Genomic DNA, 15,274 nt, shown 5'->3' with positions numbered 1-15,274 from the left:
AGTGTGTGTGTGCGTCTGCGTGTGTGTGTGCTTGTGCGTATGTGTGTGTGTGTCAGTGTGTGTAGAGAGGGGTGAGCGTAGAGAGGGGTGAGATGTCTCTCTTGAAATCTCCTGTGTTATGACTTCCCGTCCGTCTGTTAATGCACATGCTCAAAGCAAAGCAGTCATGCTCTGCACTAATGCCAGGGGACTGCTGCTGCGCTAGCATTACCTAAGAGGCCTGCTGCTGCCGAGGCCAAACGCAGGACAGGCAAGTGGACGTTACATCAGAGCATACATGTGGCTCAGATGCTAGCACGTGACTCTTCCAACACACAAACACACACACACACACACACACCGATATCATGGCCACACACACACACAGTCTGATTTTCCTGTCTTATAAAATACATTTGGATCCCACATGCACGCTTAGAAATGCCCGGCACATAGAAACACACACACACACACACACACACACACACACACACACACACACACACACACACACACACACACACACACACACACACACACACACACACACACACACACACACACACACACACACTCGGTCGGTGGAACAGTTGCAGCCTAAGCCTAATGTCTCCGCGTCTGAGTTCGACATTGAGAATGCATTGTCAGAGCGGCTAATTGTGTTAATAATTCAATCAGCGTAATAAGTCCTGCCAGACGGGCAGATGGAGAGTCGTTGTCCCTCCACTTCTACATTTAGTGATTGCAGTCGTGGCTCCCATTCATGGCAGCATCAATCAACCCACTGCCAGCCTCTCACAGGCGTGTGCACACATGTACACACACACACACGCGCGCGGGCACACACGCTTTCTCTCTCACACACTCTTTCACACTCTTTCACACTCACTCACTCTCTCTCTCACTCACACACACACACACACACACACACACACACACACTCTCTGATACTCACTCTCTCTTACTCACTCACACACACACACACACACTCTCTCTCTCCCACACACACACTCTCTCTCACTCACACACACAGTGTTGCATTTGCACACTATACACCTCCTCTCTCTCACGCTTTCACACACGCCCTCTTTCTATAACTCCTACTGTACACATCCTCACACGCAGTCCTTCAAACAGTCACACTCATACACGCATACACACTCTCTCACACACACACACACACACACACTCTCTCTCTCTCTCTCTCTCTCTCTCTCACACACACAGACACTCTCTCTCACACACACGCACACACACTCTCTATCTCTCTCTCACACACGCATACACACTCTCTCTCACACACACACACTCACTCTCCCTCTGTCTCACTCACACATGCATGCACACTCACACACAGTCACTCACTCTCTCTCTCTCTCTCACACACACACACTCACTCTCTCACACACACACACACACGTGCCAAATGCAGCTGGTTCAGCAGCCGATGGGTCCACTGAGAGCGTGTGGAGGGTCGAGTGGCAGCGGAGCGGGAGCACGGCGCCTGGCAAAGCGGACACGTTTCGCATTCAGGGAGAACATAACGTGTGATTGTGCGTGCGTGAGTGTATGTGAGTGAGCCTACATACCTGTGTGTGAGCAAGCGAGTTGCTTTTTGGTGATGGCATGCAGTACATTTCCCACCTGGTGCAGTCTGTGCATAGTGGATGAGCTGCTTCTTTATGTCCCCCGCCGTGCGTGCGTGCCTGTGTATGTGTGTGTGTGTACTTGTGCGTGTGCGCTTGTGCATGTGAGTACACTTCTCATTTGATCTCTTAATACCTTTACATATGGTGTAGCCTAGTGATGCGTGTAATGTAAGTTACAGTATTAAATATATATTCATTTGTAGGAATGATCAGAAAGAGAGGGAGCGAGATTGAAAGAGAGTGAGAGTGGGTGAATGGGAGTGGGGGACTTCATTGGTATGCTGTGTGTTCTCTGCAGAGTGTGGCTGGTACAGAGCAGAAGACTGACTGCCTTGCCTAAAGCCATACGATGGCCTTACGCTTTACTGGAAAAAGTCCAAAAAATATGGAACAGATGTTTTGAGAACCTCATTTTCCCGCCAACAGCAATATTGTTTTTTCTGGGAAGTATGATAGGAGTGCGGGAAAAGTCCAAATATTTTGGTGTTTCCAAAAAAAGTGGTTGTCTAATCTCTCTTATGCTGTTTTATTTCTTCTTTCTCCATTCACATCTTTATCATTATCCTTGGGCTTCACTGAATGCATTTAGTCAAAGACTTCATACACGGCAGCACAGAGAGCATTCTACAGAAAAAAGGGAGAAAAAAACAGCCCATTAATTTCAATGTATTTTCTACGATACTTGACTTGACTTACAGGTGTACTGTGTGGGATGGTGGCCAGAGTAGGATTCTTGCAACTATTCTGCTCATTGAAACAGTGCTGCCTAGTATTGCCACATTTAATATATTCATGAATATTTACTAAATAATGAATAATATTTACTAGTATTACTAGTATTAGTATTAGTATTAGTATTAATAGTATTTACTAGTAATAATACTGTACTAGTACAGGATAAGTACAGGATGTTTTTCAGCTAAAAATGTTGATTTCTGGAAATTCAAAATGGTGGACATGAAGATCCACATTTTCATGTATGAAAAATGCTGTTTTCCCAGTCAGAATGAATACTTCAAAATTTGATGGTGGTGGTGGCAAGTACTCATGAAAACTTTTTAGAATGGGCAGCATGACTTCTGGAAAGAAACTACCGGTACTAAAAATATTACACAATGCACCTGTCACATAACGCAACTCATCCAGTGTAGCCACCGTCTGATATTGCTCATTTAAAATGATGTTTTTCCCGAGAGGGACGCGTTGGTTTTAAAAGGCAGCGATTGTGGTTTTACAGCCCTGAGGGAACTGCTTAAACATCTCATAGTGTCAGCTACCCCCTAATTGGTCTACTTGAAGGCCCCCGTGGCTTTCTCACTCGTAGATACGGCCTTCTGATTGACTGTAGGCCAATCAATAGCCGTAGACGAGATGGGAGGAGAAGACACTTGTAATGTTGTCTAACAGGTGTAATTGTCAAGGGATAATCTACATTGCAGCATGTAGGGGGAAAAGATCTGTCCTTCCTAACTAGCAATTCTTACAAACGGTAGTATTGGGTTTTATGAATGCAATTGGATTTATTGATTTGACTTGAGTAGGGATCATTTGGTTTTCTTTGCATTTAATTGCCTTTAGTTGTGATCGATTTTATCATAGTACGTCGTATTTACACATACAACATGGCACAGAGCCAAAATAACATTAATACCGGATGAGCTTAATCCTGCGCATATAGATAACCCAAAATGTACTTTGATCAGGCCTCCTTTTCCTCTAATACTGTATGTGCTCAGGTTTCCAAAGTGAGTGCATTATAATCGTGACAAGCATGCGAGAATGAAGCCTGTTATTGTGCCGGATGAAAGCCAAAGCTGTTCTCTTGAAGAGGCTAATAATGGAAGCACTGGGTGATTGTCATGTGTTCCCCACCCACGCTTGTGCAAACACACAGGAGCAGGCCCTGGGATAACTCATCATCCGAGAGCATCACCTTGACTCAATCTGAGTAGATCAGTTCTTGTTGATGGTGATAATGCGTTAGTGTCTGTTTAGTGTTTAATTGCAGTCGGATTCCTACATTTCAATATTTTATGAGTGAGAGAGAGCTCGTTTGTGTGTGTGTGTGTGCTGAGGAATAAACTCCATGCAATTTGCTGCTGTTGATGGAGTACTGCTACAAGGTGAGAAGAATTAGTTATGAGCTTATTGCGTAACAACTTTTTGTTCTCTTTTTCCAGGGGACTCTTTTTCACAGTTCCGGTTTGCTGAGGAGAAAGATTGGGAGGCGGACTCGCTGGCTTCACACCAGGTTTGACTTCACTACACTTTATCATGTAATTTGTCTGCCTACTGAAGGTTATCTTATATTTCAATGTATTTGTTGGGGCCATTGTAATTCTCTCTCTCTCTCCCCTTCTCCCTCTATTTTCTAACATCTGTGTGTGTGTGCGTGTGTTGGCTCCTCTCATCTCTGTGACTACCACGTCTGTCTGTAGATGTCCGGTGTGTTTCTGGATCTGGCAGTCCTGACCCAGACTCTTCAGGAGCTGCCCCTCCACCAGCGACTCAACTTGGAGCCAGAGCTCGTTCAGGTAGGTCCCCCACCCCCCACCTCGTACCTCCTGGCCATCTCTGCCCACCCCCACCCCTTAAACTGGGCACAGATAATTCATTTCCATGATTGTGATAGAGTGATTCTTTCTTTCTTTTCTTTTAAGCAAGCTCATTATTGTCCAGATCATGACCACCAGCTGGGACATTTCCATTGTAAATTGATCCTATAACCACTAATACTTTACAGGAGTTGAAGTGTGCATTTCATTTAAGCATAAAACCTCATTGTGAGTCAAGCAAACTAAGTGGTCTGTAGTAGGCTTGATCAATCCGTCCGCCAGTCTGCCTGCCTCTACGGTATCTTGTGCAACCCCCTACATAGTCAGCATTGTGCAGCATAACTTAAATCAAGACATGACATTTTATCCTCTCCCCCTCTCCTAGGAGGCCACACCGGCAGACCTACCTGCTGTTTCCATGGTGACCAAACCGGACACCAGCAGTGGCCCTCTGGGGAGTGGCGGGGCGTTTAAGGTGACCGCTGCTGCTGTTGCTCCTGGCCCGGTGAAACCAACAGCAGGGGCAGCCAGAGCCCCGGAAGCCCCAGACGCCCCAGAAGGGGCTCGGGTGTCCTCAAGCAAAGCAGGGAAGACCCAGGAAGAGGATGAGGCGGACAAGGAGCTGGACCTCCTCCTGGGCCTGCAGAAGCCGGTCACGGAGCTCTCCATCTCTGACCCCCACCCAAGCAGCCCAGAGCTCAGCCCTAGTCAAAGTAAGTGAGTGAGGTGCATGTGTCAGAGGTTTAATAGTTGGACCAGCAGGTAGAGGTTGTAGCTTAGGTTGCTTGTAGGCCTACTATGTCTGGCAGATGATGTACATTTTAGCCAGCAGTACAGCACAGTAGTTGCAATCGGTTGACAGTTCACTTTCAGTATTCTTTTTCACAGATGGATCCTGAAAAAAAAATCTGTAAGCTCTCCAAGATCTCCATCTAAAACTATTCTTTCACTGTTCTTTCTTCATAGATGGAGCTGAAGAGAAGAAAGCTGAGGAGGGGGTGGAGGCGGCAAAGGAACAGGAAGTCCCACCCAAAGCTGTTCCTGTGAAACAGGAAGTGACCGAGGAGGACCTTGAGGGCTGGCTGGACAGCATGATCTCCTGACCACAGCGCTCATCTCATCCAGCCGGGCCAATCAGCAGTCTCAAAGGGCCCCAAGACCAGACCAGAGGCCCAATCAGCGGTCTCGGAGGATAACACCATAGCGACGGTCCAACCATCTGTCACAAAAGGGAAAGAATGCTGGTGCTCCTGATTCGCATTACATAGAGACACGCAGCTGCTGCCAGTCAGCAGAACATACTCTACGTACAGCTGCAAAAATCACATAGCCTGAATGCAGTTTAATTTTTTGCCAAAAAGGAAACGAAGACCAAAAAAAGCAATCCATCCGTAACCAATCCCCGTACTCAGCCGCTGCTTCGGAACCAGTCTTCCTCAACAACGCACGGCTATATCACCAGGACTTAAGCAGACTGACGTGTTATTTCAGATTTGTATTCTGACAGTGTGCCCTCTTAGTCTCTCTTGAGTTGTCGGACACTGTGCGTGTGCGTGTGCGGCCTGTGTAGTCACCCGTGCACAGATGTGACATCCTCTTAGCTCCGTGAGGCATAACTCAGCCTAACAAGTGTCGCGTCTTTGGGTGACTTTGAGGCCCGGCTGGTCGGTCTGTCGTCTGCGTCTGGCGTAGAATAGATTGATGTGCCTGGAGAAAATGACTGACACCTTTGGATTTATTGCATCGGTTGCTTTATTCTCTTTTCCCCCCTCCCCAAAAAAAGTCATGGCTATCACCGAAAGCTACTACATACATACAAATGGCCATACAATAGCAGTTTACATTTTTTTGAACTCATTTTTTTCTGTCCTTAAATAAATTAATGGTTTGTTCCTTTTTTTCATCCTTTATTTTTGTTTGATTTTGCAGCTGTGACTTGCTCTAAAATGCTTTGTGGTGAATGAGTGCAGGTGGGCATGAAGCCCCCCCCCCCAGTAGCGGAGAACAAATCCAAACTGATAAAGCCTTTTATTGCTATGGCAACGGCTGTATCCTAGAACAAACGCCAACTAAAGCCACAAAACTAACCCTACTGTAGGTGTAACAATGCCTCAACTACTCCAGGGCACCTAAAATGCTAAACAATGAGGAGGGATAAAGTGTTCAAATCTTCATGTTCATAGGTTTTTTTTTGCATAGTTTGTCTTTCTAAGGCACTTTTGACACTTGATAATACATTAAAATGGGCTCAAGTCTTCCTGTAACTGTGTATTTGCGGCAACACATACACCTTCGTTTGTAAAAGGTAATGTACATTTTTTCATTGTTGTATCATTTTCTTTCATTGTGAAGTGCTTGGTAAAATCCATCAGCAGTACTTCTTGTGCATATTTTTTTGTGTCACATTCACTCAGTTCACCTTAACCCTCGCCGATAAGACGTCAATTTTACAGGTCAAGACAAATTGTGCAACAGGTGTGGGCTTAGTAGGTGGAAAGGCAACTCTTTTATCTATATATATATACGTGTATATATAACGGTTCCATCACACAAGTGATAATTCGGTAGGTTGGTGTTTTGGCATTATTAGCCTTCTCTTCTTCATAGCAAAGGTGTCCACGTAAGAAAGTCACTCGAATCGCAGTTTCTCGTACGTCTCCATTAAGTCAAAAGCAGTGGTGGTATTTCTTTTCTTTTTTTTCTTCCAGTGACTTCTTTCTTTGACAGCAGCATGGAGGTTAAATGTAATGTTGAGGTGTTGGTTTTCAGTTTTCCATTTTTCCCTTCTTTTCCCTTCCTTTTCTTTTAAGGTTTGATTGTTTGCAGTCAGTCAGATTATTGGCTAGGGACTCCAAGTGGCCCTCCTAGCCTAGCTGGTCCTCATATTGTTTGCGGAAGCAGTCTCCGGCTGGGAAGAAGTCCCAGCACCTCTGTTGGTAGAGATTCCACACATACGACTCCTACAGAGGGAGAGGGAGAGGGAGAGCGAGTGAGTGAGGGAGGACAAAGAAATGACAAAAGCAAGAGAATGAATTAGCAACAGAGCAAAACAATGAAACAGAGACAGTGGGAGAAGTGAGAGAGAGAGAGAGAGAGAGAGAGAGAGAATTTAACTTCAATGGATGTCTAGAAGTGATATTACAAGAGTTATTTTAGGGTAATCTAGCCAGTGCCCTGAAACCCTCCTACTATTTCACTATAATTACTGAATATATGCAAAACCATAGTTACTGTATACTTCTCTTTTATGTTACTTCAGAGCGTACAGCAATGGCCAAAAGTATTGGCACCCCTTCAATTCTGTTAGAAAATACTCAATTTCTTCCAGAAAATGATTGCAATCACAAATTCTTTGTTATTAAGATCTTCATTTGTTTTCTTGCAATGAAAAAACACAAAAGAGAAAATTCCAGCAGAGTGTCCAGGAAGCTCATTGACCGCACGTGGCTGTTCGCAGATATTTTGTCTAAAGGTTGTGCTACCAAGTATTAGGCTGAGGATGTTTTGTGTAAAATAATCATTCATTTGACTTTTTTTCATTCTCTTTTGTGTTTTTTCATTGCAAGAAAAAACAAATGAAGATATTAATAACAAAGAATTTTTGATTGCAATAATTTTCTGGAAGAAATTGAGTATTTTCTAACAGAATTGAAGGGGTGCCAATACTTTTGGCCATGGCTGTATATCATGATGAAAAGACCACATAACTCCCTCCTGCACTGTTATTACAGTGTTACACAGTAAACAGAGATGCTCTCTACAAAAAAAACTGCATGTATAACTGTATAACTACATGTAGGACTTCTATTCTAATTTAAATGATGTAACCGGCAGAAACTAGAGCTACCCTCCAGCTCTTACATAAAAAGCTAATTCGTGATCCGCTCATTTTGTTGAGAGAAATATTACTATTGTCCCATCTGGCATAAAGGTATTGAGACATTTTGGCAAGTGTCTTAGTATTTCTCCTGCATGGTTCTGATGATGGATATTTCAGGTAGAAATGAATATGCTTGTATTAAGTAATCCTGAAAACGGCACATTCCCATTCTCTATATGGCTTAGTATAGGAACAAGGGGGTGAAGACCCCCATTTAATTTTATCCGTCTGAGAGCTAAGCCTCCTTGTCTTTGAGCCCCAGTGGCACCTTAGTAATGCCAAGTAGGCATTGTAGTCAGTGATTAGGCTGCTGCCGGCCAGCAGTAGTCTGGACTACAGTAAGTGCTAAACCCTCTAGAAAAAGAGACCGTGGTGCTGTTTGTAACACCTCCATTTGGAACTTCGCCACTTCACCACCTTTGAGTTCACAAAAGCCAGACTTGACCTGCTTTTTTAGAAATCCGGCCTCGGCACTCTAACAAACAATGATGAAATGGGCAAACTGCAGTATTGAAAACAAAAAAAATGTACTTCACAAAGCCCTTGGCAGCCTTTTCTTTTCCTGACCAGCAACAGATTTGAGTTTTACCTACCTGACCCGTGTACTCAGTTTCGTCCTTGTTGATCAGATACATCAGGAAAAATCTACAAAAGCACAAGAGATGCACAGAGACCATCAGGGAAAATAGATAATGAGAGCTTTTGGTATAGGATCGCACTGCATGTGTGTAGTTACAAGTAAATGCTGGAGAGGAAACGGCACACTCACAGGTAGTTGGCCAAGTTGTGCTCTTGTAAGGTGTGTGTCTCGAAGCCGTGGGGCGTCGTGTCAAAGTAGTCATTACCGATCCCACAGATGAAGCATTTGGTCTGCAAAGGACACAGTCTCGGGACGTTATAAATTATAATGAGGACATTCGTTATGTGAAGAGGTGAAATTGAAAGGTGCTTGAGGAATTGCATTAGTCGACGGCAGTGTTTCCCAACCTTTTTTGTCTTGTGTACCCCCTAAGCCTTTTTGTCCTAAGATGAGTACCCCTCACTCATGCTCTATATGCCAATGTGACTATTCCCCATGCATTTGTTAATTTTCCCACGTACCCCCTGCAGTGTGCTCGCGTACCCCTAGTGGTACCCGTACCCCTGGTTGGGAAACACTGGTCTACGGTACTACGGCACTGACCTCCATGTCCTCCTTGACTTGGTCCTGCTGGCCTCTCAGCTCCCCAAAGGCATCAATAATCAAACCTGTGTGTGAGAGAGAACAGGGAATTGCAGTCTTAGAGAAGTCCTACGTAGTGTTCTGTAAGTGGACATAGGATTTTATGACTACAGCAATTGCCATTGTGTCTCGTTACGAACCCTGGATGATGGCCAGGAGGATGACGATGACGAAGAAGAAGAAGGTGATGTCGAAGAGGATGCGGTAGAGCTCAGAGGGGTCACCAGCCGGGTCCTCGATCTCGTCACCGATGCCACCGCCAGCCCTCACACCCACGTACATGTGGAACAGGTAGCACTGTGTAGAAGCGCATACAGTATACACATGGTTACACGCACACACTTACATGTGAAACAGGTAAACACTAGAAACGCACTATATACAGACATGGTTACACACGCATATACTGTGTATACCAATGACCAAGACCTAAAAAAAAAATGTGGATAAAGAATTTGCTTTCATCAAATTTCTAATTCTTTGTACAGGTCTCAAATGTCTAGTGCATCTTTGCAAATGGTTATTACAATAAGTTAGTAGCCTACAAGTAAGTTAGTGCACGTAGCCCTCAATTAAGAAAATGTGCACACAATTAGCACATTTTCTGAATATTATTTTGCTTATCTAAACGGATTAGTCAATTGTCTAATACTGCAATTGTTCTCTCCAGAGCAGCAGTTGAGTGAGGCAAAGCAGTTGAGAATGATCTATGCAATTGTTAGGTACTGACTTTATATGGGAGAGGGATTCAATTTTGAAGCATGAATGAGCAGTTCAGGGAGACATGACATTTTGCTAGTTATCTGAAAGGTTGTGTAGAAGCGTAAGAACGTTTCGTCAAATGACCCTTGAAGTAATGTGAATGTCATCTCAGTTTCAAGAAATGAGCTGACCAATGGGGATAAAACCTGATTGTCCTCTGAGTTCGTACTGACGACGGTTGTCAAGGGAGGTGCAAGGGGTCTATATGGACCAGCTCACACCCATGTGGAACAGGTAGCAGTGGGCACACAGTGGAAGACATTGAGTCATCAGTTTAGGCAATGCATGGTACATGTAGTACAAACACATTATTTAGACATTGTAATTGTGTGTTGTTAGTTTGCAATTACTTGGAAGGGTGTAGCAGTTCAGTAAGTTTAAAACAAAGTCAGTAGGCTTAAGAGCCTTGACACAAGGGTATTTAAAACCTGTCGTCACCTCTTTGGGTGATATTTGTATGTGTATGAACATGCATTTGTACTGCACTGTATGTGTATGAATTTGCATTGTTCAAACCTTGTAAGTTCTTAGCTTGCAAACACTTAAATGGCTGGCACAGTTTAATAAGATAAAAACAAAGTTGGTTGGCCTGGCAAAGTTTGTTTGTCAGCAAGATACATTAATTGGCATGACTCAAGGGAAACTTCTGCATGGCCAGTTGAAATCCTGATGGGGATGTGCACAATGACCAGGGCCGGATTAGGATGCACTGGGGCCTCTAGGCTAAAAGTTGCTATGGGCCCCCTGGAGGGCAAATTTCGACACAAATGTACAGAGTGTCACAGTCACATTACGATCTAGGAATTAAGAACAACACCAACTGTACTCAACACGACAGATGAAATTTTTCATATTGCATCTTGTAATTCTTCAATATTTCACTTTTGGCCAATCAGGGCCCTCCTGGCAGGTGGGGGCCCCTAGGCTGCAGCCATATCTAGCCTGTGTGTTGCCCTGACAACAACCCTGTGGGGACATGCAGGTGCAGCAGCACTCACCGTCATCATGTCATCGCATTTCATGTCAGGCTCGTCCTCGTCCTCGCTCTTGTTGTAGAACTTGCGGAAGAAGTTGAAGGCCACCACTGTGTAGAGGTACACCACCACCGCCAGCAGCCCAACGGTCAACACAAGCTGTGGGATGGACACACACACACACACACACACACACACAAATCAATGAGGCTTTTATCATGGCACGAGTCAAGTGTCAACAATCGCCCACCACCAGTGGCAGTTGCAGTTGTGGCTGGCTCAGGGAAGCCGACAAGGAGGGGGTGGCAAAGGGGTCAGTTGCCCAAGCAGAAGGGGGGCGCAGAACTGGGTATCCATGACATATGTATTGGGTGGGTACTGGGTGGACCATGTCTCATGACTGTCCCGGATCCCAAAGCTATCAGCGGCCCTGTGGCTGGCTGCTGCTAACGGGAGGGGACGAGGCTGTGGTGTGGATGCTGGTGATAATATGATACTGAGCCAACAGTGCCCCCTGGTGACTACTTATTCTACTTTCACCTGTATTCATTCATGGTGAAGGGGATATGCTGTGTATTGAAAAGCAGGGGCTAACAAAGATATATTAAAAAAGACACATGAAGAACACCCTCAGAACTTTCTATTTGATAAATACCTGGGTGCCCTTATGGACAACTTACTTAAAGCAACTTACATGGCACCGACACACCACATACAACAGACAGTGTTTACATTAAGTGTTGTTTCATATAGGCTATGATGTGACTCTAGTATCTGAAGCAGTCACTATTATAAGCCCATGACAAATTCTCCCCTGGCCACAATTAAGTGTACTCTAGTCGAGTATGTCTACTACTACAAACATAACACGCTTTATTATCCCACATGGCACACACTGGCCTGTAAATGAAGTTGAATCTTACCTAATCCTGTGCAATCTAATCAGACACTTGCCTGCTTGCCGTTGTGGGTGACAGAGGAGAGGATGGTCCTGAGGGTCTTGACGCCCATGGCAATGTCCAGCAGGTGGGCCGCGAAGAAGAAGTTGTTGTAATGGCCCAGGATGGACATGGTAGTGTACCACACCAGATACAGGAAGTTCTGCAGCCAGACAACAGGGGAGACAGAGACAGGAGGGTTCTTTCTATTATCTCAGAGACAAGGAAGTAAAAGTTAGGCTAATCCCATTGACCTCTGTGTTCCATTTATAGACAAAGATGGTTGCAAAATAGTTCCAGGAAGTGAGCGTTGAACACAGAAAGTGCAGTAAAGGTAAATGTGTTTCATCTGAATTCATTTTTGTGTCATCTTTGCTTGTTATGTAGTGGCTATGTGTTAGTCTCTAGCAAAAAGAAAGCTGCTGCCTACAATTATTTGAATCTAGGTGAATCATGTCACTACCCGACTTCCTGTATCCCGATTGTTGTCACAACTCTAAATTCTATGACTGCATTATCCTAACTCCCGTCATTGACCTGTGCTTGTGTGCTTGTGATTCGCTGACACCCCACCCTCTGTGACAAAAAAAATTCCCTGCTGTCAGGCTAGCCACAACAATTTTTGGAGGACTTTTCCCTGTTCAACATCCCGATTGCAAATGAGAAAATTTGAATTGAGCTTTTTTGAGTTATTGAATTACTGTACTGCTGTCGTCAGTGATGTCTTGCGTCGTCTTCACGAGGCCACAAGCACAAGGGAGGATGGGAGTTAGGATATTGGACGGTCAATCAGCTAAGGAACTACCGTAGTCATGCAACTGTTTGGGGGAAAAAATACTTTTTGGCCGAATATGAAATCTTCGCATTCACTACACGCTGGACTATATGGGGGGGAGAAAAACAAACAATCTAAATCTAACTGTACTTTTAATGTGTGTGAATGAACATTTCATCAGTCATTTTTTCAGTCATTTCAGTCATTCATCAAACTCACATTGTCAGTCAGAACCACACCCATTTTCCAGATGTGGTATTTGGTGTCGATGGAGCTCAACCTGTTTGCATAAAGGACACAGACCACATGTTACATACACAGTCGTGTTCATTTTTGCATCCCTGCATGCAGATCAGCGGTGTAGTCTACTTTTTTGAAGTGGGTATACTGTATATCTGAGCATTTTTTGAAGTGGGTATACTGTATATATTTGTGCTGTTCAAAACAATGGATCAATCAATTTTTAGTGGGTGTACTGAAATTTAAAAGTGGGTATACTCCGTATACCTGCGTTCTACGTAGACTACACCACTGATGCAGATCATCACGCCAATGGATCATCACGCAAGCAGCAGACAAGCAGCCACTGACCAGGAAACCAGGGAGGGTTCAGGGGCCACAGTCTCTATCGTCGGGTCGAAGTCAAGGGCACTTTTATCCAATCCGAGCAGCTCAGCTATGCGCTCAGCTCCATACATATCACCGTACTTGTTAATGACCTGTAAAAAAAAACAACAGGTATAAAATATTCTCATTCTCATTCTCACACACACACTTATTATATTTACATTATGTCACACACGTATGCAAGCACACATACTAGGCTCGCGCACACACTTTCATTAGACTAAGTAGAGCCACTTTGCTTAATGTCATTCATATCTTACCTTTCTCTTAACAAATTTGTCCCAGTAATTGCTTGGAAAAGATCTAAAATAAACAGAATCAAACAATAAGTGCAAGGATCATGGCTGTGTTCTACTTTCATGACGTCAGATTTAAGTTTACTTCCCAGAAAGCAAAGGAAACAAAAGCTTAGGTTTGAACTTCACGTGACTTCATAAGGCTTCAATGTCCATGTCAATGCAGTGCACAGACTTACGGAGTGGCAATAACCAATCGATCCCACTGTCCTTTGATGTCATCATCAGACGGTTGCTCGGTGATATAAATGCCTTCAAACTCCAGACTCCTAGCCACCTCCTTCTCACGCTTGAATATCACCAGAGGAACCTGCACATTGAAAACCACACCACCACATCACTACTTATGAAATAGGCCACAAAGGCACACCAACCACACACACTTTTACACCTAGGCCAACACCACTAACAGTTACGAACACTACCAAAAAAAGAGAGTAACACCACAGAAAAATTGATGCAGACAATACAGATTCACAAAAATGTCAAACTGATTTTACAGTAGGCCTATAATTTTCCTTAGGGTGCTAGTCCATTGTGTACTTAAAACTTTGAAAACCTTGAAAAACGTTTTTATTACCAGTATTTAAAGTATCAGTGCTGTCAATAGAATAAAACATCAGTAGTTTGGCCAGTCTGCCATGTGACACCATAGTCACAGAGGTGCTCCCCTCCTTTGGGTGGGTAGAGTTTGACTTATCCTACTCTACAAAACGATTCTTGATACTGCCCTCCCTTCTCTCACCTTCAGATAAGAGTAGCCCAGGACACAGAGGAGTGCGATGACAGTGTGTAAGATAGCCAGGAAGGTCAAGGAGGGTGCCATGTAGCCCGTGCTCTCCTGCAGTACATAGTACTCTATGTCATCCTCATCTTCCTCGTCACCATTCTCCCAGGAGTCCTCCTCTTCCTCATCCTCTTCTCCCTCACCAGTCACCTGATACAATTAAGACGTATAATGAGAACCATGACAGCCTTGACATGTGTACAGCATACATAAAAGTACAAATGGCAGACAACCATAAACATCAAAAATTAACATTTCACTGTAAATTGATGAAATAATACCATAATAACACCATAATAATTAAATTCAGGCAAAATACTTTTCTTGACTGAACTGACATCCTGTTTGACATTATTGTGAATGCAGTCTGGTGATGCAACATCCTCTCCAACATTATAGTGAATGCACTCTGTTGTTTTTCTCTTTCTTTCTCGTACTGTACCTTGTAGAAGAGCAGAATGAAGTTGATGGCGAAGGACAGGAACAGGGCCAGCATACGAAGATTGTAGAAGTTACGAGCCAGAGAGTTCTGGAAAACAAAACCAGTGAAATGTTCACAATGAATTAAGATATGCAGAATAAAGAACCCTCATGGAACACAACCAGTGAGTGAAGTACAATTAGTTTATGTATTAGCATTCCACGAACAGAGAAGTGAGAGGATAACACAACGTAACAGATATCCAGAAGTCACCTTTGTGTCAAAGACTAGATCCAGTAAGACGTAAAGCAATATCTTTTTAAAAAGCTTTATCTTCAGTGGATCTGTCACTCAGAGGGCACATTCACAAAACTTGGTGCAGCTATTGCACAAAGGAGGCAGAAAAGGA

General features: G+C 43.9%; 2 protein-coding genes across 6 annotated transcripts in view; one reads left to right on the top strand and one right to left on the bottom strand.

The window, feature by feature from the left end:
* The window catches only part of aven (apoptosis, caspase activation inhibitor), a 39,891-nt gene extending 33,915 nt beyond the window's left edge, over positions 1 to 5,976 (top strand). The window contains exons 3-6 of the mRNA XM_063222794.1: positions 3,809 to 3,879; positions 4,067 to 4,162; positions 4,569 to 4,896; positions 5,150 to 5,976. Of these exons, the coding sequence (XP_063078864.1) occupies positions 3,809 to 3,879; positions 4,067 to 4,162; positions 4,569 to 4,896; positions 5,150 to 5,286 (632 nt within the window). The 3' untranslated portion in view covers positions 5,287 to 5,976. The remainder of the gene's footprint in view (positions 1 to 3,808; positions 3,880 to 4,066; positions 4,163 to 4,568; positions 4,897 to 5,149) is intronic.
* The window catches only part of LOC134468876 (ryanodine receptor 3-like), a 204,102-nt gene continuing 194,749 nt past the window's right edge, over positions 5,922 to 15,274 (bottom strand). For all 5 annotated transcript variants that reach the window (XM_063222788.1, XM_063222790.1, XM_063222791.1 and 2 more), the window contains 13 exons: positions 14,887 to 14,973; positions 14,403 to 14,594; positions 13,837 to 13,967; positions 13,622 to 13,664; positions 13,326 to 13,453; positions 12,954 to 13,014; positions 11,976 to 12,122; positions 11,046 to 11,180; positions 9,426 to 9,582; positions 9,247 to 9,311; positions 8,833 to 8,933; positions 8,657 to 8,708; positions 5,922 to 7,143 (listed from right to left, as the gene is read on the bottom strand). In XM_063222788.1, coding sequence (XP_063078858.1) covers positions 7,048 to 7,143; positions 8,657 to 8,708; positions 8,833 to 8,933; positions 9,247 to 9,311; positions 9,426 to 9,582; positions 11,046 to 11,180; positions 11,976 to 12,122; positions 12,954 to 13,014; positions 13,326 to 13,453; positions 13,622 to 13,664; positions 13,837 to 13,967; positions 14,403 to 14,594; positions 14,887 to 14,973 — 1,395 coding nt within the window. In that variant the 3' untranslated portion in view covers positions 5,922 to 7,047. The remainder of the gene's footprint in view (positions 7,144 to 8,656; positions 8,709 to 8,832; positions 8,934 to 9,246; positions 9,312 to 9,425; positions 9,583 to 11,045; positions 11,181 to 11,975; positions 12,123 to 12,953; positions 13,015 to 13,325; positions 13,454 to 13,621; positions 13,665 to 13,836; positions 13,968 to 14,402; positions 14,595 to 14,886; positions 14,974 to 15,274) is intronic.

The sequence above is a fragment of the Engraulis encrasicolus genome, chromosome 18, assembly GCF_034702125.1.
Source record: "Engraulis encrasicolus isolate BLACKSEA-1 chromosome 18, IST_EnEncr_1.0, whole genome shotgun sequence".
Lineage (NCBI taxonomy): Eukaryota > Metazoa > Chordata > Actinopteri > Clupeiformes > Engraulidae > Engraulis > Engraulis encrasicolus.
The sequence above is the reverse complement of the archived record's forward strand: the minus strand, read 5'-3'. Positions and strand labels throughout refer to the sequence as shown.